This window comes from Centroberyx gerrardi, chromosome 9, assembly GCF_048128805.1.
Source record: "Centroberyx gerrardi isolate f3 chromosome 9, fCenGer3.hap1.cur.20231027, whole genome shotgun sequence".
Taxonomy (NCBI): Eukaryota; Metazoa; Chordata; class Actinopteri; order Beryciformes; family Berycidae; genus Centroberyx; species Centroberyx gerrardi.
This window is the reverse complement of record NC_136005.1, coordinates 12,090,475-12,111,715: the sequence shown is the minus strand read 5'-3', so window position 1 is coordinate 12,111,715 and position 21,241 is coordinate 12,090,475. Positions and strand designations below refer to the sequence as shown.

Below are 21,241 nucleotides of genomic sequence, written 5' to 3'. Positions count from 1 at the left end.
ACACTGATACAAAACCAGCAACAAGAGACTTGATTGACAGGATTTATTGATTTCTCATTAAAACCATTCCATTTGGTCACAAGCACACCTCCAAACACACAGCAAATAATGTTCACTGGCTTTTTTTGGCTCTTACTTCTCTACACAAAGTCAACGGGATGAAAGAGGGATTTCGGTTCCCAGACATCTGACAAACCGTGCACACAAAGCTGAGAAGGGTTCAGTACCCTGTCTGCAGCAAGGCAGACCCTGTTCAAACAAGCCCACTACTGTGGAGGGCGGCAGATAGAGTGACAACTAGAAAACAGGTCAGACAAAACAGTTTTGTTCTCAAGGCGTACTCCGATATAGGACTGTTTGGAGGCTTTTGAATGTCAAGTTCACGGTTATGAAAACACAAAGTTGTTCCTCAATTCTTCCTGGTGATTGAAAAGTAGGTCTGTAGAGTAATAGCATGCTAATGAAAACCTGCATTGCCCCAGTGGGGGTTCAGCTGTGGTTCTTCTGGTATTTTCAGACACACACACACACACACACACACACACACACACACACACACACACACACACACTTTGTCTGTCTCAACACACACACTGTGACAAAAGAATGGGCACCATGCTGACACAGTGTTTTAGGGAGCAGTTGTAGAGAATTGGACACTTGGGCCCCATTAACCCTAACCTAGTCTTTAAGGAAATCTGTATCATGTGTCCCAATTATACCGCCTCTGGAACTCAAGATACTCATGTATTTCTTTTTCTATTGTAGCCACACTGTAGTAAACACGTGCCAGTTGAAATACTGCAACAGCAAAGGCTGTGGCACTGCAGTGGAGTTAGTCATGTCACTATTGCAGCGTTTAACAATACATGCTTAGCTGTTAACCATCTGGTAAATCATTTATCATATAAAAACATAATCTAATAATAATAATAGTCAAACTTAATTGTTGAACTGTTCCTCAGTGTGAAATGAAAATGTCCACAGATATATTGTTATGGCTAGAATGCACAGGCTCTGCCCGCCTGTCTGTGAGGTATTATTACCACAGAGAAGTAGACGGTGTGCGGCTGCCGTCACACACCCATGCCCAGCTCACAGCCTCGGCCGGTGAGCTGCGCTCTTCCTCATGTAAGTCGAGGTGCAGTAGCCTGAGGAGGGGAAGGGTGGAAGGAAGGATGTTCATATGCGAGCTCTTTCCCTCTGTAGCCTGGAGTTGTAGGCTCGGGACACAGTGTTCCAGGCGTCCATATACCGGTCCATACACATGGCAATACATTTCTGCAGTGACAAAAAAAAAAACCACACATAAGGCATATAATTCAGTCATATAACTGAAAGTATTATATGAAAGACGTGGTTATGAGATAATCCTGATTGAGAAACAGTGGGGGTCACTATTACAGTGTTTCCCAACCCAGTCCTCAAGTGCCCCTGTCCTGCAAGTTTTTGCTTTCATCTTTGCTCTGAACCAATTAAGGGCTCAATGCTGATTGGTTGAGCAGTAGAAACAGATCTACTTGAACAGGGCTGGCATTAAAGTATGTGGCCCTTCATTGGATCAGGTGTACAAGAGTCCAACTAGACAGGGGGTGCTTGAGGACAGCCAGGCTTGGGAGACACTGATCTATTGCATTTGAAAGGGTCAAATTGCTCATCTGATGGCCCAGCATACCTGCTCAGAGTTGTCCAGCGTGCTTCCTGGTTTACCTATGCACTTCTTGAAGCATTTGTCTGTCATTCTCTGTAACATGATACCATGGAGAGGCGATTAGTTCGCTAGTAAACGACGTCAAATGACATTTCTGGACGATGCAGATGAAGGAAACATTAGCGAGCAAACAAGCATGAAAGCTAACAAGACTCAAAGCTCATTTATGATGTAACATTTCACAAAATGGATAATGTTACAACGTAAAGGTTAGCTAGCAGCTAGCCAACTTTATCCAACGACTTACCTGCAGGAGCTCCTGTGCGTTAGCTACCGCAATCTGGACCTTGACTTGCTCCATGATCGTCCCGGTGTCCATTTTACCGCCTGCTCCTCCTGCTGAGAAGTCTGAACCGAACCCGTCCATTTCTACCTGGGTTGATACCGAAAACTTTAAATTTGTTAATCTTCTGTAGCTGCACGTGCGGAGAACCACTGCTAAGTTAGCTAACGTTAGTTGCCCTTGAGAGCGGCGGAAAACTCGATACGTCATTTCCGTATGGACGACTGAAGGGAAATGTAGTTTATGTGTTAAATGTGCTATTCATTACTGTTTACACAGCTGTCAACTTTGTTCACTTGACTTTTGTGTATACTGCTGTTAAAAAAAAAAATCTGAGTTTGTTAAAGTTGTTAACCTGAAAACCTAAAACCTAACCTAAAAAAAGGGAAGTTTTTGGTCAGTGAGCTTTGTCTAGTGTGATAATATAGCGCCGCTGAAAGGGCAAATGTTTTTATTGCATGATGCAACTGCCTGCGTAAGCCCCATATTTTGTAATACTTCGGAGACACCGACGGCCTGTCAACACCACACACACACACACACACACACACACACACACACACACACACACACACTTGCTTGCCACGCGGTGGCGTTATACTCCAATATATAATTTCACTCCACTCTAGGAGATTTGGATTATAGGAGGAGTGGTTTTTATTTCACTTTAGACTTTGAACTAGGCCTACTTAAGGGGTCCCAGTTATAACAATAACATTTTCCTCTTTTTCTATACATTTGATGAATCATGTTTAATGTTGATCTTGTCAAAAATAGATTTTGTTTGAGTGGTTATATTGGTGGTTACTGCTCCATCCTTTTTAAACAGGCAGTTTTGGTCTGACTCCAGTTGACACATCACAACTGGACTTGGCCTTGACCGGGTCCTTAATAATTATTCAAATCTTTCCTAAGAGAAAAGCTTACAGCATTTGAATCGATAACCTCCCTCCCCTCCTCATTGGTTTGCCTCATTTGAATTGTAGGAGCTGGTACTGTCAGCCAATCAGGGTCCAGTATTGTGACAGTGGGGACTTCAAATTAATTCAATAAATACCTTTTAATTAAATTACATTTATTTGTAAAACACCATGAGGAACATTTGTATTTGAAAGCAAAATCATGAAAACCGAATAATATGGACCCTTTAACAGATTTTGATTGGGATGTGCCATATTCCCCTTTACCCATTCCATAAACCACACCTACCTCTGCATTATTGTTGGGTCAGTCACTCCCAGGCAGTTACTGTAAATGAGAACGATTTCGTAGTCAGCTTGCCTGGGTGAATGGGTAAATAAGAATTACACACCAAACTAAAACGAGATTTGAGACCATGAGTTGACTGCATATATAAATAGACAGTCATTATAACTCTGCATTGTTTTGGTGTAGAGGCCCAGACATGAGGATGACCCCTCTGAGGACCCCTCTCCTTATGTTTCAGATGGGATGACCTCACCGAGACGACCACCTGCCATGAGTGCATGAATACGTGGTACAGTAGGCCAACAGCCAACAATGGAGTGACGGTTACTGTCATCTAAACTGACACCCTTTGAGCGTCTTGTTGCAATGCTGGGAGGACTGAGGAAGAATTGCGGGGGGTCTGATTGATGGCGTGCCTGCCTAAGAGTAATTAATGACCAGTTGCACAATGCACACACACACACACACACACACACACAGACGCAAACACACAAACACATGCACATATGTCCACAGACCAGTTTGGCCTCAAGCCACGGGGATAAATGGGGGAGGGGGGGTGGGGGTTAAAGTGCAGCAAAATGAATTAACCCTAGATTACAATCATGAGTTCATTAAACTAATCTGCTTAAATTCTTAATCTCCCTTTGGCACACTTGTGTGTATGAAAGCATTTGGCTCAGAGAGCTACATGAGGCTTCAACAAGCGCTGGCAACAATGGTTGTGAGAACGTGAATTGCCCACGAGTGTGTTTATGAGTGTCAAACTGTGAGGTTACATTTGACTTAGTGTTTACTTCAGGACAGTCAAGTGTAAGAAAAGACATTTGGTAGCTAGAGATATGAGTAGAACAAGAATACAAATCTCTTGTAAGGAAACAATGGGGAATAATAGATAAAAGGAAAGCTGACTGGCTCAATAAGTCTCTGTTTCTCTCTAAAAAATACACACACACAAGATCAGACAGCGGAGAAACAGAGCAGCGGGTTTTAATCTTCAAAAGCAGCTGTTGAGTGACAGTAAGAGGGCGAGAGAGAGATGGAGAGATGGAGAGAGATGGAGAGAGATGGAGAGAGAGAGAGAGAGCCAGAGGGACAGAGAGATGAAGAGAGAGAGAGAGAGAGAGAGAGAGGAAACCTGAGCAGTGTGGCATCGACCCTGGCCAGCTGGTATAGTGGTGCTTGTGGTGTTGATGACGGTGGTGGTGAACCCGGGTCCCACGCTGCTTTGAAGATCAATGGGGTGGGTGGGCAGCCAGTCTCTCCCAGTCAGTCAGTGTTGGGACAGAGCGATCTAACCCCCCCTCCCCCTCCATCACCCAAAAGGCCCCAGAGCCTCCTCTATTGTTGGAAAAAGTCTGAGACCCCAAATATGAAAATACCCCTGTTTCATTCTTCTTGATCTTTCAAGTGGATCTGTGGTATTTCAATAGGTTTGAACAATATATCTCCATTCTATTGTTTGACATACATCTTAGTATTTTTTCTTCTCCTGGCTATACCTATCATGCAAAGTAGGATAAGGGTTTTTTTTCATTGCAGTGTTCGCAATGCTCTGAACTCTAGATCTGCATATATTTCTGCTTTTATTCTATTAGAGTTACATAGCTTCCTCTCAGTGCAGTCAGTCAGGTTCCAGCACAGAACCACATGCATACTGTACAGAAAAGAGACCTATTTGCTAAATTTCTACTGTATTTTTTTATATTCTACTTACACTTTTAAATACTACTTGTACTTAAATACTACTTTATTTTATGTACTACTCCTAAACACTCACACACAGACAGAGAGAGAGAAAGAGACCTATTCCCTATATTTCTACTTTTACATTTTTACTCTACTTTTTATATTTTTTGTGTTGTATCATGTTTAATGTGACCTACGTGAGAAGCCCACCAAGTTGAAATTCCTTGTATGTGCAGATTCTGATTCTGATAGGCCGGTCTGAAGTGAGAGACATTCTTGATAACTTTCTGTAAACCTCATGATTGCTCAAATCCTTCAGAAAATGCAAAGAATTCAGCTGGAGAAAATACCCCACGGTCCTCAGAGGGACTTTAACCTGCCATATGATCATTAAGACTGTTAGGTTGTGTGGAGCCTGCACACAGAGCCGGGTAACACTGTGCCTGGTGCTGATTACTGAGTTAATATGGCATTCAGTGTTCCTCAACTCACCATTATATTATCAGTATTAGATTGTCTATAGGAGAGCTTCTGATCAGATGTGTCATACTTTATTGATCCCCATAAGGAAAGTCTTTTTGCTTGCTCACTTCCACAGGTACATAAACACGGTCAGCTTCAGAGGAGACCGGAGCTGGTAGGGATTCAATGTCTTGCTCACTTCAGCAGGGCGGCTGCTTGCCAACATGGGGGCTTGAACCAAGGGTTGGGTTGGGTAGTAACAGAATACTTGTAACCTATAAACTTGTAATAGTTGCTATATATTCTATAGCTACAAAATCATGTATTCTGATTACAGATACTTGTGAATAATTAGAGGATTACTTGAATGCCTAAAACTCAGGGCATTTAAATAGTGACACATGATAATGTGGCACACAGGATATTGTTTTTGTATGCAAACCTGAAATAAATAAACGTTTTTTTTTCTTCACTTTTTCCTATCTGTATGGTAACTTTTATTTCTCAAATATGACAAACTAATCTGAAAACAATCAGAACACATTGCTGAGTTTGGGTAACCCCTTGGATTACTTCACTGATTACAGTGTTGATTAGGTAACCAGTAACTGTAATAAAATGCATTTCTTAAGTAACCTTCCCAGCTCTGCTTGAACCTGAGTCCTCCTGTTGAATGATGGACTCTCTGACCCCCCAGGCTGGATAAAAAAAAATGTATATTATATTAAACCCAGAGATGAACGTGATTATTTGCTGCTGATGTTCAGGCCAGTTCATGGGATGGGAACCTGAGCCCATTGGACAATAGCCTGTGTGGCAGCTGAGTGGGAGGAGCCAGACTCAACACTACCACTGCCTTTGCTCTTTCTCTGTGCAAAGCTCGCTGCTCGTCTGCAGGCTGCGTGTCTTCCGGACAGAGGCTTCAGCTGCAAAACTTTTTTAATCGTTTTGTGCGTGAAATCTTCAACCGGGCGACCAAGACCAATGGGCCATCAACAGTCAAGCATTTTAGGACACAATATTGTTTTAAAATCGGAAAGCAGTTTTGTATAAATTGAGCAACAGCCACAAAAAGAATCAACGGCTGAACAAGTTGCAGGATAAAGGCTCCGGATCCGCTTCGCTCCGAGGAGAGAGAAGATTTAGGTAAGGATTATTACTAATCCTCGCGAGCTATCGATCACCCAAAGATACGTGCTTGTTTGACATTTCCCCGACTTCCGAGGTGTAATTACTTTAGTTACAGTTTGTAACATCCGATCCTTTGATGTTCTGCTCCAGCTGGCGATAGTAGCAGCAGCGTGAGTGTGTGCAGGCTGCTAACTTGGGAGGAAAGTTGAGCGCATGCTGAAGTGCTGACCGTGGTTTTACATTTACTGCTCAAAACGAATTGGATTTCACGCCGTGTTGGGTTCAGATCCCTCCACGGAAGTCCACGGTTCCTCTTTCTGTCGGATTGAATAGCAGACATGAATTTATCCGGAGTGAAACAATGGCATTTTATTTGGTTGTTCACAGTCTTGATTTAACCCTCGAGAAGAAAATCTGTGCAATGCCATGATTATTACAAATGGTCAGAATGAGGTGGAAGGGTTTTTAATAATAATGTGTTATAACTTAATTATTTTTGATTATAAATGGAATGAAATATCTCATCAGGTTTCAATAAAGTTCATTTTATCTTATATTCAGTGGCAGGCAGGGCATTTATATCCCAGAGTATTATCTCAGTTTAGGCAGTGGTTGCAAGCGTGTCTAAATCCACCATAAGATGATCAAAAGAATGATACATTTTTCATCTGTTGCACAGTCCTTACATAATTTTGTCCTCAAGGAGCTGTTCAGAGGTGTCAGATCTTATGTGGGCTTGAAAGCTTTGCCTTTGGCACCATCTTGTATGTGAGCCAGCAAGGGAACAGAACAGGCTGGCAGGAATTTATTGGCTTGCAACGTGTGACTCACAGGCCTGAAATGTTGATAGGGGTGGAAAGAAATGATGTAGGGCAACACACCCAGGTGCTCTCTCACTTGCTTGTTATTAATTAGAAGGCTACATTAAGAGTCAGATGATAATGTTCTTTTGTAGCCACTGGCGAGGTCAAGAATCGATTTAAATAGATATGTGGTTTTGTGGTGATAAACCCTTTGGCACACAGTGTACACATGCAGTCCTGTTCTGCTCCTTATCTGATCTCCTTTCATCTCTGCAAAAGTCTAAAGTTCATTTCCGAAGTCATCCAGCATATGATATGTGATGACTAATTTATTGTTGAATGGCTTTTTATTTCGCTTATTTATCAGCTGTTTGTTAGCTGTGTTCGGCTTAATCATAAAGGGAGAAGAGTGATTGCAGTAGTCTGCTAGTGTCCACATCAAAGGCAGGGTGTGTGACACATTTTTACAATCTCTTCCTCTTGGAGTGATGTCAAAACCATAATAAACAATTGCAATAAACTGATAAAATACAGTGGCTCCTTCCACTGATAATGTTTTTCTCCTCCCTCTCCAGGTCCAAGTCAGGATGTCTGTCAGTAACCACGAAAACAGAAAGTCTCGGTCCAGTTCCGGCTCCATGAACATCCAGCTGTTCCACAAGACGTCCCACGCCGACAGCCTGTTGACCCAGCTCAACCTGCTGCGCAAACGGAGAGTCTTCACTGATGTCGTTCTGAAGGCCGGTAACCGGGCGTTCCCCTGCCACCGGGCCGTCCTGGCCTCCTGCAGCCGGTATTTCGAGGCCATGTTCGGCGGCGGGCTCAGGGAGAGTCGTGACACCGACGTCAACTTCCACGACTCGCTCCACCCGGAGGTGCTGGAGCTCTTGCTCGACTACGCCTACTCGGCCCGGGTCATCATCAACGAGGAAAACGCAGAGTCACTCCTAGAAGCCGGCGACATGCTCCAGTTCCACGACATCAGGGACGCGGCGGCAGAGTTTCTAGAGAAGAACCTCCACCAGTCCAACTGTCTGGGGATGATGCTGCTGTCGGACGCCCACCAGTGCCAGAGACTATACGAGCTGTCGTGGAGAATGTGCCTGGCGAACTTTGCTACCCTCTACAGGACGGAGGACTTCCTCAGCCTGCCCCGAGACAAAGTCCAGGAGCTGATCTTCAGCGAGGAGCTGGAGGTGGAGGACGAGAGCCTGGTGTACGAGGCCGTCATCGACTGGGTCAAGGCCGACATGGAGCGGAGGCACAGCGAGCTGCCTGAGCTGCTGCGCTGTGTCCGCCTGGCGCTGCTCCCTGAGACGTACCTGCTGAAGAACGTCGCCTCGGAGGAGCTGGTGATGGGCCACAAGGTGGGCCGGGAGATCGTAGAAGACGCCGTACGCTGCAAGATGAGGATCCTCCAGAACGACGGTATTGTAACGGGGTTCTGCGCCCGGCCCAGAAAGGTCAGCCAGGCCCTGCTGCTTCTGGGAGGACAGACTTTCATGTGCGATAAAGTCTACATGATCGACAACAAGACCAAGGAGATCACGCCCAAAACAGACATCCCCAGCCCCAGGAAAGAATGCAGCGCCTGTGCCATTGGTTGTAAGGTATGTATCTGATGTGCTTATGGCTGTGTGCAATGTTTTTTATTTCATTTTATCACAATGTACACATGCAAAGCAGTAATAGAGGGTCTTAAAATATTCATAATGAGGTTTCTTTCCCTGTCTCATTTCAGGTCTATGTAACCGGAGGGCGCGGGTCTGAGAACGGGGCCTCAAAAGATGTCTGGGTCTACGACACGCTACACGACGAGTGGTCCAAAGCTGCACCTATGTTGGTCGCCAGATTCGGACACGGGTCAGCAGAGCTCGACCACATACTGTACGTTGTGGGCGGACACACTTCTCTAGCAGGCTCCTTCCCCGCATCTCCGTCTGTGTCTCTCAAACAGGTGGAACAGTACGACCCTCAGACCAATAAATGGACGCTGGTGGCTCCGCTCAGAGAAGGCGTGAGCAACGCCGCTGTGGTCGGCGCCAAGAACAAACTCTTTGCCTTCGGCGGCACCAGCGTCAACAGAGACAAATTCCCCAAGGTCCAGTGCTTCGACCCGTGCCAGAACCGGTGGACGGTACCGGCCGCCTGCCCGCAGCTGTGGCGCTACACGGCCGCGGCGGTGGTCGGCAACCACGTGGTTGTGATCGGCGGCGACACGGAGTTCTCGGCCAGCTCTGCCTACCGGTTCAACAGCGAGACGTACCAGTGGTCCAAGTTTGGCGACGTGACGGCCAAACGGATCAGCTGCCACGCGGTGGCGTCGGGAAACAGACTCTATGTGGTCGGGGGTTACTTTGGGGCGCAGAGGTGTAAGACGCTGGACTGTTACGACCCTTCGTCCGACTCCTGGGACAGTGTGACCAGTGTTCCCTACTCGCTCATCCCCACCGCCTTCGTCAGCACATGGAAGTACCTCTCAGCCTAGAGAGATGTACTCACTCATGGAGGTTTCTGTGGTGAGTAATTTCATCTTCCTTAAACTGATAAACTCTCAGTTTATCAGTGATTTCTGATGTGTTTATATCTCAAATAAATATGGGCTCAGACTTCAAAGAAAAGGAAATCTTTATTGTAATTAATTAAAAACATGTCACTTAGTCACTCTTCACTGAGCATGACCCAGGTGAATGTCAGTTAGAGCTGGTCAAGGCCAGTTTAAATCCCCTAACTGTTGTCAGGGTTGCTAGTGGTTACAGTTACACATTATCTAGCTGCCGTGACGGCTGGGTGTTGGATAAACATGGTGGAGTCTTGGTTTAGAGAGCAGGAGGAATGTCAGCAGGGCTGGTAATTACAGACCGAGGGCTGCAACACCAGACCTCTGTCACTGACAGGAGCGAGGCGGAGAGGCAGGACTCAGGTCTGTGCTTGTACGGCCAGGCAGGCAAGTGGGCAGGGTGCTGCAGGGCCGGCCCTGGGTGCTAACTGACTGGCTATGATGAGTCAGTTCTGAAAAATGTATCTTTCTGTTGCAAGGTATAAGAGGTGATGTGGCACATGGCATTTAACATATAGAGGGGCTTGGAGCCAGAGGGGCGTAAGTAGGAACTTTAAAGAAGAGCCAAAACAAAAAAAAGTGGACCACCTGTTGCAAATAGTTTTTATAATGATAGTGTCATCGCATAAATACACAATCAAAGGTACTTACACTACTAAATAGATTTCCTCAAGAGCTTTTACTTGATACATAGATCTCATTTTCGCCCAAAATGCAAGTTATGCCCTTCTGGCTCCAAGCCCTTGATCTCATTGGGTGGACACTTTTATTAAAACCAAGAGTGTACATCTTTTTTTCTGGATCGGCAATGCTATATCTTCCGTGCTACTCAGAGTAATAAAGCCAGATCAGTAATCACATCAGGAATTCAGGAAGGAATGGAGGAATGAAGGAAGGATCCATTTCAAGGGTATGTGATTATGATTGACTGAACTGTAACAGACCATATCGGTGAAAAATCGGTCGGCCTAAGGGAGAATCTGCCTGAAGAAACGACAGGTGGCTGTTTTCACAGATTCATGTCCTTTTCGCTCAGATAAGAGATGATACATTTTTCCTGAGGTGTATTAGCTTTCACACAGGGTGCAGAAGGAGGGGTGGGGGGGTTGGTGGATGGAATGAGGAAAGGAAACGCAGTGATATTTTGCAGGTTGTTTTGACGTGTACCCTATGGTGGTAGAGCTGGTTTAGGTTTCATGACTCCAGGCCTGTCCTGTGCTCTCGTTTTGGCACTGATGCAATCGATGGAAAACAGTTATTTGGCGCACTAGTTACTGAATTTACATTTTTAGAGCTCACTCGTCATGCTCTTCTTTCATCACATCTTTTGTTTTTATCTTTATTAGAGTAATGAAGTTTTAAAGTCAAAACATCCTGCCAGAGCAAACAGAGGAGGAGTCTTTTATTAAGCTATCTGAATAGATTCACTGTGCTTTCATAAAGCACAATCTGTCCTCGTGTTTGTTTTTGTACTGTGCTACAGGTTCACTGGTTGAAAGTGCAGCCCCTTTAAAGCTCCAGTCAATCAGCTAAGAAAACAAATACCAATACTGAAACTAGACTGGAGCAAAGGGGAACCTACTGTTTTAAACAAGGTTGGTCTGAGATCGACATGAATGTGAACCGTGCTGCTCCTAACCCCTCTGGAATGGAGGTCATATGAACTAATGAAATGTTTGGATGATTGAAATACAGTAAATACCAGGACAATTCATGATCAAAATAGGAAAAACCCATGGTATCCAGGTATTCCAGTGCCCCTTCAATAGTTGAAATTACAGTTAAAAGGCTTGTCATTTATTTTATCAAGAAAGAAATTCCAACAATTTCACAGAATTAATAGGAAATCTTTCAATATTACTCCATATTTTGTTATTTACGCTGGTCAGTTTGGTAGATTGGTCAGTTCGTTTTTTTCTGTCGGAGGAAAACAGGAAAGTGATTTTGCTGCTTTGTGTGCTGCCAAGAGCTTGAAAGCGAAGCTGAACGAGCGGAAGCAAGTGAGAAGCACAGGGCTTATGTATGACTTGTGTCTGCAGTAAACAGCTGGATGTGATGGAACTGACGGGTTACCAGTACGGCGTGAGATGGACCGCTGCCTTCATGCTAGGCTAGGTTTTTTTGGGCTTGGGCTACGGGCCGGGACGGAGACAGACAGACTGGCTATGAAAGATCAAGGCACCAAATCCTTATGAGCTCTTGCAGTTACGGTAGCTACCATCCTGCTGCTGACTCTCTTTATGTTTAATTACAGCTGAGATGGAAAAAGCTCATATTTCCAGAAGCCTTGCTTGTTAAGCAGGCATCTTACCCTGACGCCACAGCACCAAGATGCTTGTCTCTCTCTCACCCGTGACAAGGGGGCTTGAGAGGAGAGGAGTGGCAAAAAAAAAGGGGGATAAGGAGGGAATTTGAGGAAAGATAGAGCGAGGCACAGAGAGAGACACACACACACACACACACGCACACGCATGCACAGATGGAGAGAAGGAGATGAAGTGGTGAGCGAGTAAGACCAGGAGAAGCTAAGCTATATTTTGCGCTGTTTGGCAGCCGAGACTAACGCCTGCCTAAAAATACACTTTGCTCCCGAGGCTGTCAACTTTCAACTGGGGTCAGAGAGAGAAATAAGTGTGTTTGTGTGTCTGTGTGTGTGTCTGTGTGTGTGTGTGTGTGTGTGTGTGTGTGTGTGTGTTTCTTTCATGTTTACGAGAGGCCGAAAACCGCCAGAGTCAGTCAGCTGCTTTAGCATTCACTAGTGTTGTTGTGAGTTTTTACGCAGTTGTGAAACCACTCTTGTTTTCCACTCATACTACTTATGCGCACTCTCTCTCCCTCTCTCTCTCTCCCTCCCTCTCTCTCTCTTTCTCTCTCACACACACACACACACTCTGTCTCTCTCACACACACACACACAGGCGTCGCATTGCTGGCATTGCCTGTCCTTTAAAAAGCCAGCCATCCTTACTCTAATTTGGGAGGAATGAAGGTGTGGCCTGGGTCCCCATTAGTGAAGATTTGTTAATGCTGCCTTGCGGTTGAGGCATTTCAGTTGTCCTGGCAGTTCGGTTGGCCTGTGTGGGATTACCATCCTTTTCTGGTCTCTTTGTCACCACCTAGCCTCTAGCTCTCTGCATTCCCCCCAGATGTGACTAACCACAGACTCCAGGCCAGCCCAGAACCCACTGTTGGTGGAAAAGTATTTGTAAATGTGAAAGTATTATGGTTTGTTTTTGTTATGGTCCAGATGGGCGAAAGAAATGACTTTTTTAAGATTCTCCAATAGACTAAATACAAAACCTCTATAAAGAATCAATTACACAGCTTTACTTTCCCTTTTCCCCCCTCTTTTTTTATTTCACTTTTGCCTGTAGACTCCTTGCAGTTGCCATCTAGTGTTTCAATCCTTGGAGTATTTATTAATGTGTGTTTTGGAGATGGTGGGCAGGATAGCAGCAGGGTGTAATCTGGTGTTGGAGGGGGGAGAGCCTCCAGCTCAGTTGTTGGTACCAGACTACAGGCAGACAGGCTGTAACTGGAGATCCCTGCACAAAGTTCAACACAGCCTCTATCTCCTTTCAACCACTGAACTATAAAGGCCCTAGAAATGACTGTTAGCTGTTATCCCCCTATCTACTTTATAGCCTTTCTTCTCTCAGCACCCCCTCCTCCCCCCCTCCTCCATCCCCTCCCTCCTCATCACCCCTCTCCCCTCGCAAAAAATCACAGACACAAGCATTCTCTTTTTTAACGGTTTCGACTGAAGCCCTTATGAGGTGGGCACGGCTCTGTGTGATCGGGTACACCTGGAGAGGTCAGGGGTCACGGGGGGGGGGGGGGGGGGGAGTCCTCGCCGGGCTCCCTGCATCCCCAGACAGCTGCTGTAAAATGGAAAGGTCACTGTGGGATCAGGGAGGAGGAGAGCAGAGGCCCCACACACTCAATACTAATGTTTTATTAATGCCTAACTGTGAGGGCCACCAGGAACACAAGCTGAATGAGCCTTTTATTGTGGCATCTGTGTACAACAACGATCCCCCTTCGCTCCGTCTCCCTCCCTTCTCCCAGCCTACACCCACCCCCCACCCCCCACCCAGACACACACACACATACACACAGAGTTAGCACGTGCACACACACTCCGTCTCCGGTCCCCCGAGTAATCAATCTGCCACATTACGGCCCTCGGCACGGCTGCTTAAATTTGCATAAACCTAATGGAGTTTTTATTGGTCTTTTCTCCATGCTGAGAGTTACAAAAAGGAAAAGGGAGAAATATGCTTAAAATGGCTGAATAATCGCCCAGACTAATTTGATTACCTCCTTAAAAAGAGATGAGCTGTCATACAGTTAGTGGGGCCTTTTCAGAAAGCCAGCTGGGATGGGACAGGGTCTGTCTGCTTGGTAATTAATCTGAATTACGTAATATTTACCCCTCTGAAGTGACACTGGAGTGGCTCGTATCCGGTCACAGAGGAGCTCTTTGTTCCACTACTAGTGGCAATCCAACACTGGAGAATAATGTTTTTGCGAGGATTTGTCAGTTGCCACCGATGGTAAGACACAGCTCATTGTATTTCTGCCAGGCTGCTGGCCTCCTATTAATCCTAGACTGAACTAATGTAAACTCATGAGGTAAATTAACAGGGCTGCCCGAGATGTGACTGTGATTTATACGCTGGTCGATACAGTGTAATTCTAGGTGGTCATTAGTAAACATGGCGCAGGCTTTGTTGGACACAAGGGACAGATAAAGAAAGGGGACTCAGCTTTGGTGTGGTGCGTTGTGGGTAATTGGGTTTCTGGAAGATGCTGATGACCAGATGCAGTCAGAGGTGTGATGAAGCTTAAAGAAATGGGGATGAATGTCGTGATGCAGGTGTCATTGATTTGATTTATGTGACCTCGCCCTGAGGTGCGTGTGTGTGTGTGTGTGTGTGTGTGTGTGTGTGTGTGTGTGTGTGTGTGTGTGTGTGTGCTATTATGGCTAGGCTATATTTTGGTTTGTACTGTGCTGGAGGCATCTTCAATCATTATACAAAAGCCTATATTTTGGTAATTATTTTCTTTCGGTCCAATATAATTGCAGAACTCAATCTGGCATTGTTCCCATCATGTGTAGGAGGAAGATAACTGATGGGAACAGACAGAGCGAGTCAAGTTAAACCTCAGTATGCCAGTTCCAGTCATTTCATATGTGCCCAGCCCATCTGTTTGGCCGGCTGAAGGACACATGGGCTCCCTCCCTCTGGTTATTGTAGTGGACCAGCCCTATAGATACACACGACACGGGGCATCTGGGTACCTTCGGGCTAAAGCTAACTTATTAACACTGCCACCAGCTCCTCTCTCTATACCTGTTTGCATCTCAGAATAATCAGAATTATTCATTCAAACCATTTTACAGCCTGCTGACAGGAGAGAGAGCCAAATATGTAAAAGCCTATTTGCTTAATTTGGATTTGGTTCAGTCTAAAAAAGGTTTGAATAGGAATCTTCAAACGGGGGATGAGTGTATATCTTGTTTGCATGTATTTTCCTGTTTTTTCTGCGCCTAGCTCTGCTTCTGTGTGTGTATCCATACAATGAATGTGGTTTGAGATGTGGGTGAGAGGTGAACAACGTTGCTGATACAGCTCAGTGTTCTGTATAATTGACCTTGACATGACAGGTAATAATGAAGGGACGGTGAGACAGGCTGGAGCTCATTTCTGGTGACAGTGGGACCCTTGTTGTGTAATGGCTGACTGAGCTGAAGCTGGATAATGTCAGACGGGGAAGATGTTGTTGGACGGTTGTGCTGACGATGACTGACATGTAACCTTTGTGTGTGCATGTGTATCTCTGTGGAATACAATACAGTTGAACTTTTTTGTCCCCCTTTAGACGGTTTATTTCAGAGCAATTCAATGATGCACAAAACACACAAAGGACACAATCAGCTATGCTCTATTTACAGCAAGGCCTTTTTGATCCTTATCGTATACACTCTTGCACACATGTGCCTTCTTCTCATTGTTGCCCCGAGTTGAGATCATGCAGGTGGCTTGACAACGTGAACGCAGCTCTGCATACATGTGCAAACCCTCTCCCGCTGCAATGGGGAGACAGACGACTAAATATAAAGCTGCAACTCTTGTGAAACAGTGATATTGTGGTGGTTGAAGCAGAGCAGAGTGGCGGAGTATTTAAGATGCAGGGGTGTGCTCTTCATCATCTGCACTTGAGAGAGATTAAAACAGCAGCAGAACTTAAGAGGAGCAGGCAACGACACACACACGCACACGGAGAGTAGCAATGGAAACTTCCATCAGGCTTGCTGCTGCACGTGACGTGTGCTGCTACTGCCGCTTTACTTAGGCTTTGATCAGGAAGGCTAGGCTGAGGTTGTCTTGCAGTAAATGTACTGTACCATAGACGGTTGGTTTCTGCCTTTAGGCCATGCATCCAATGGGGAAAAAATGAGCAAGTTTATTTGCATTTTTTTTTTAATTTCATGCATAAATATCTTGCATAGCAATCTGGCGTCCTACAAGATAGTTTGCATAGCCTCACATGCCTGACATACTAATACAGCATTCTTCCAAAGAGTTTAAGTTTCCGTGCAGAATGCCTTTTCCTATTGCTGCTTAATCTGAAGCTTATTTGTAACCTCATGTTGCCTCCCTACTGCGCATTGTAAGTGGTTGTAGTAGTACACTGCTCTAGCTGAGTCCTACTATTGAGCTTCAGGCGGTGTGTTCATAACAGTAGCAGATGCTTATGGATCAGTGGAGGCTTCTGTAGTATCAGCCTGCCTTGGCAGCCATGGTAATGAGAAGTCATTAGACTATCCAAACAAGCCCCCAGCAGAGACTGCCTGTAACTGTCGCCTCTGTCTGCTTTAGGACAGAGAGCACACACACACACACACACACACACACACACACTGCATCCTCCATCCATCCAGAATTGAGTTCTCATCAAAAAGATGCAGATCAGAAAAACCTCATATCCCCATTTCTCTCCTACCCACCCAAAAAGAAACTCATTGGCGCATTCCATCGTAACAGCAGGGGAGGGAAATTAGATGCTAAAGTATCTGTTTGAGGTCGCAGAGAAAGACGGGGATGAGAGAGAGAGACTAGCTCTGGAGCCTAAAGAATTCACCGCAGTGTTTGTAATGAAACTGCTGCTCAACACATGCAGGAACTCCAGATCGGATGATACGATGGGCTACAGCCTTGTACTGCCATGTATTATTAAAGAATGAGTGGGTGGTTTGGGAGTATCTGTGTTTGCATCTGCCCTTCTGTCTCTCCTCAAAAACTGGAGAGCCGGAGAAGCTTATTTTTACAGCGAGGGGTATTCTCCGCTGCCACCCGCAGATATTTATTTCCCAGTGACATAAATGGCTAGAGCGGCCTAATCCCGCATGCCAGGAGGACTTTGGTTAAATAATGCCCCGTCCTAAGGCATTATTAACGCTATGTGGGTAAGCCTGATGGTAATATGGCATGGTGATAAGCTGATCTGTAGTCTGGAGGAACCCGAAGCTTCTGCATTCCTCTCCGTTCCCTGAGAAAGTCCAGGCTGCCCTCTGGTCATGTGGTCGGCCTTCACAGAGCGGTGAAGGATCCTCAAACAGCAGCTCCTCCGAGTTCTTAAGATGCCTAACTCCTTTATGCTCTCTCTCTCTCTCTCTCTCTCTCTCTCTCTCTCTCTCTCTCTCTCTCTCTCTCTCTCTCTCTGTCTGTCACCCTCCCTGTATTCCCTCCTCTCTCTCTCTCTTTCCCCAGATCAGCGGTGGTGTCTGGAATGCAGGCGTGTGTCTCCCTTCGGTGGCTGTGGAATGCTGAAGAGGAAGACGAGGAGGAGGAGGAGGAGGAGAAGTGGGTTGGTGTATTCCCGCCGTGGGTCCATCCAGCCTGAATCGCATATCTTCCGCAGCGGAGGACCAAAGGCCTGGTTCGGGGAGACGGAGGCCCAGAGACCGGAGGCCTCTTCCCACCTGATCTGTCCACCCGGGGCTCTTGTGTAACTTTCCCATGCTGCCCTAGTTGCCATGTAGACTGCAGGGACTTCACAGCCGCCTCTATATAACACTCTTAACACTCGCAGCCCAGAAACGGACACATAGCGTAGATGTGTGCTCTGGGCATTAGGAATGTTTGGCCTGCCAGCTAGCCTTGGGACTGGTCTCTGCATAAAAAAAAAAAAAAGGGAAATGGCTGCCTGCACCCTCTTTCTGCTCCCTAGGGCTAATAAGCTGTGGAGAAGCACTGACTGTATCGCCCCGGTACTGCTCTACTGACTCTATCACCCAAGAACATCTGTAACATCTTAGTCATTGTGAGTTTAAAGAGTCTTTAGCCTCTGTAAGGACTTCTATACCTGTACATTGTTGCGGTTGGCTCTCCTCTCCTGACACTGGGCGCTGTGCTGTTACTCAGGTGTAATTTATTTGGACTGCTGATAGACTGAATAAGGCCTTCGCTATGCCTGGAATAGGAGTGGGAGGGAGGACGTTTGGGGAAGTGTATGATTTTGTGCACAGAAACAATCTTCCTCTGTGTATTTTTAGACGTTGGACTCCGGCTTCCCTCAATTTTGGTCAACTAAATTTGTATCTTCTTCCTCAACTTAAAACACACGCTCGGCAGAGAGAATGTGACCAATGATGATTGAAGAAGATACATTACTGTTTCAAGCCGTGATTTGAAATTATGTTGTTGCAAATCATGTCGTTTTTATGTGTTTTTGTGTCTCAGGGTTATGTATAGTTTCTGTTCTGTATAGATGGACATTGGCCTGTATTTGTTGAAAGAAGCCTAATCTCTTGTGTCTTTTCTCTTCCGATAGTGGCATCAAAAGCTCGTCTGCCTAAAATGTTTTTGTGAATGTACCACTCTGCGAGAAATTTAACAGAAATTTCAGATGTTTTAGGATACCTGCACCATTGTTTTGCCAAGTGAAATTTTAAGATTACCAGTGATCCAATCTAAAATATACATTTTGCCAAAACCTGAGTAGCCCACTTTAGTATTATTCTGGATGTAAATGACAAAGTCTAAGTGTGCCCAAGCTAGTTAAATAAGCTAGGTTATTATTTTTTCTCTCTGTATTGAGTATCTGTAATAGAAGCCTTCTGTGTGTATATTTTGTATATTTGCTTTGTAATTAATTTGTAGAAGCCTTTGATTTGCACAATTTGTACAAAGAAATATCTTATTGGTCTTAATTTTGTATCATTGTCTTAGCCCAGCTTGGGTAGTGTGAATAATCAAAGCATTTTTGTAGCAAGTAATTGAGTTATTTTTCTTTCAACAGTCATTTGCTCAGTGTGCATAGATTCAGGCAAGTCTGCAGTTTTCAATATATCAAAGCAAGGTCCTGATATATTAAGCTATTAATGAAACGCCACCTGTTACTTCATGTCAAGATATCTTGTCCATGTTCTATGAGTCGTAACTTGTCAATAAATGTCATCTGGTTGAAAAACGTATTCCGCCGTTTGTCCTCTGTTTTCCAGGGAATGACTGGAATTCGGCAGCTGTGCCACTAAAACAGCTTTGGCAGCCATGTAATCACACAGGTACTCTTAACGTGCCTGGAATACTTTCCAAACACATTTCAGCTTAGGAGTGGTTTTGGTATTTACCGGGAACACCCGTCTGCTTCCTCCTCTCTGTCTGCGCACTGAGGATTCAGTCGTCAAAGTTAAATTAACAGTTCATCGCCTTCATCCCGTTTATAATAATGCCCCATTTGTGGTAGAAATGCCACAGGTATACCAGGTGATATAAACCCAGTTATGCTTTATGTGTAAACAGGATGCATTATTTGCAACCACCTGCCTTGGTTAAATGACCAGCGGCAATGTATAGTGTCAACTGCCCTTGAATAACATCATGAAACGCCCTTCCTTCTACCCAGCGACAGAGACAGCTCTAGGTGTAATTTTGCTCCATATGTGGTTATGCGGTATGTGAACTGTCTCCCTTTGCTCCTCTCCAAACAACACACACAAACACACACAGGCATCATCGACACACACACAACACATTATTACCCTCAAACCTCAGAGAATGTGCTGATGCGACTCGGTGGTACTCAGGTGATATTGCTCCTCATACCTGTCGTTCTCCGGCGGTCAGGTTTTCGTGAGAAAACGGCGCACTGCTAAGACAAAGAGAGAAAAGGGCGTTGGGCGGGAAGACGGCTGGTTGGCACATTCCTGCAGACTGGCAGGGAGGAGAGCGGCAGAGGAAAGTACCCGTCCTCATGCGGAATGTGATGCCCGGAGGCTCAGAGTCTGAAGCGGTCATCCGAAAAATTCTTGTGTTTTTTTTTTATTTTGGTGCAAAGCGGTCGTCGTTGTGGCGTTTTTACACTGCGCTGCCCGCTTGTCAATCAAACAGTGTGGCCAGTGCTGTGATGTCTTTTTCTTTGGATTTTCTGTTGACGAAGATTGAGTTTCTGTAGGTACCAGCGCACGTTAGCTACCGAGTTTTCCCCCCATTTACTTCAAAACCAACTGCTGTTGTTGCTGCTGGAAACGCATAAAATGCATCACTTCCTGTGTGCCAGAGGATTTTTCCCTGAAAAGACCTACCAGACACCTGGAGTTTAGATCGGCAAAAGTACCAAAAGCTTTCATTAACTGGGTATAGGTTGAATCACTGATGTGTTCTATCAATTAGTGACAGAGTAACAAAACTAATTTATTGATATGAAAATGTCACTGATTATTACTTTAAAATAGTGGTATGGGCTTTCTGGTTCATATCTGATGCTCTGATGAACAAGCTGAGATCCATATCCATAACAACTATTGGCTATCAAGACTAAACCCAACTCCAGTCACCACTCACTTTAATGGCAAATGCACATTTCATGCATCTATTTCAGTGTTTGAACTGTAAAGCTCTGAGGTTGTGACTCCCTTTGGAAGTTGATCTTATAACTGTCATGGTTTGATGAAATACAGACAGAATTGTTCTTTCCTCAAATTTATTTGGTCCATTCAGACCAAATAGACTCCAGAGCGCTGTTCTCAGTTCTGGTTTAATGTGGTTAAATGCTCAATTGGATTTCCTTAGTAAATTCTGTCAACACTTAATCCTATGGTATTTGAAGATGTGTGAAGTGGTTGTTTTGGGTCTGTGTGGGCAGAATGTGGTTTTATACTTTAAAAACAGTGAACAATGATGCAGGGAGGAGAGGAGAGGAGAGGAGAGGAGAGGGAGGACTGTGGGCTAGACAGGACAGTCTGACCCTGTATGATTGAACACCCACTAAACACTGGAACTGGGTGGCAACAGTAAATCAGACTCCTGGTCTGGGTAGACCTACAGTATTCCTTATGGGCTGGATGAAAATAAACTCCAGTATTTATAGAATCACGCCCCTAA

General features: G+C 45.1%; 2 protein-coding genes across 2 annotated transcripts; one reads left to right on the top strand and one right to left on the bottom strand.

Moving 5' to 3' along the window:
- Positions 1–28: 28 nt before the first annotated feature.
- Positions 29–2,171, bottom strand: timm13 (translocase of inner mitochondrial membrane 13 homolog (yeast)). Its single transcript, XM_071926017.2, has 3 exons — positions 1,959–2,171; positions 1,676–1,744; positions 29–1,281 (listed from the first exon to the last, which is right to left on the bottom strand). The coding sequence occupies exons 1-3, from the start codon at positions 2,076–2,078 to the stop codon at positions 1,183–1,185; spliced, it is 288 nt and encodes a 95-aa protein (XP_071782118.1). The 5' UTR covers positions 2,079–2,171; the 3' UTR covers positions 29–1,182.
- Positions 2,172–6,259: 4,088 nt separating this feature from the next.
- enc3 (ectodermal-neural cortex 3) lies at positions 6,260–19,325 on the top strand. The gene is made up of 4 exons (XM_071925996.2): positions 6,260–6,500; positions 7,864–8,898; positions 9,030–9,807; positions 17,627–19,325. Exons 2-3 carry the CDS (start codon positions 7,876–7,878, stop codon positions 9,774–9,776), a joined length of 1,770 nt encoding a protein of 589 aa, XP_071782097.1. The 5' UTR covers positions 6,260–6,500; positions 7,864–7,875; the 3' UTR covers positions 9,777–9,807; positions 17,627–19,325.
- Positions 19,326–21,241: the final 1,916 nt, after the last annotated feature.

Coding starts and splice junctions, on each gene's coding strand:
- timm13 (XM_071926017.2), bottom strand. CDS start 2,078: ATGGACGGGTTCGGTTCAGACTTCTCAGCAGGAGGAGCAGGCGGTAAA. Junction 1,745..1,958: donor ACGCACAGGAGCTCCTGCAG/GTAAGTCGTTGG, acceptor ATCATGTTACAG/AGAATGACAGACAAATGCTT. Junction 1,282..1,675: donor CGCTGGACAACTCTGAGCAG/GTATGCTGGGCC, acceptor TTGTCACTGCAG/AAATGTATTGCCATGTGTAT.
- enc3 (XM_071925996.2), top strand. CDS start 7,876: ATGTCTGTCAGTAACCACGAAAACAGAAAGTCTCGGTCCAGTTCCGGC. Junction 8,899..9,029: donor CCTGTGCCATTGGTTGTAAG/GTATGTATCTGA, acceptor GTCTCATTTCAG/GTCTATGTAACCGGAGGGCG.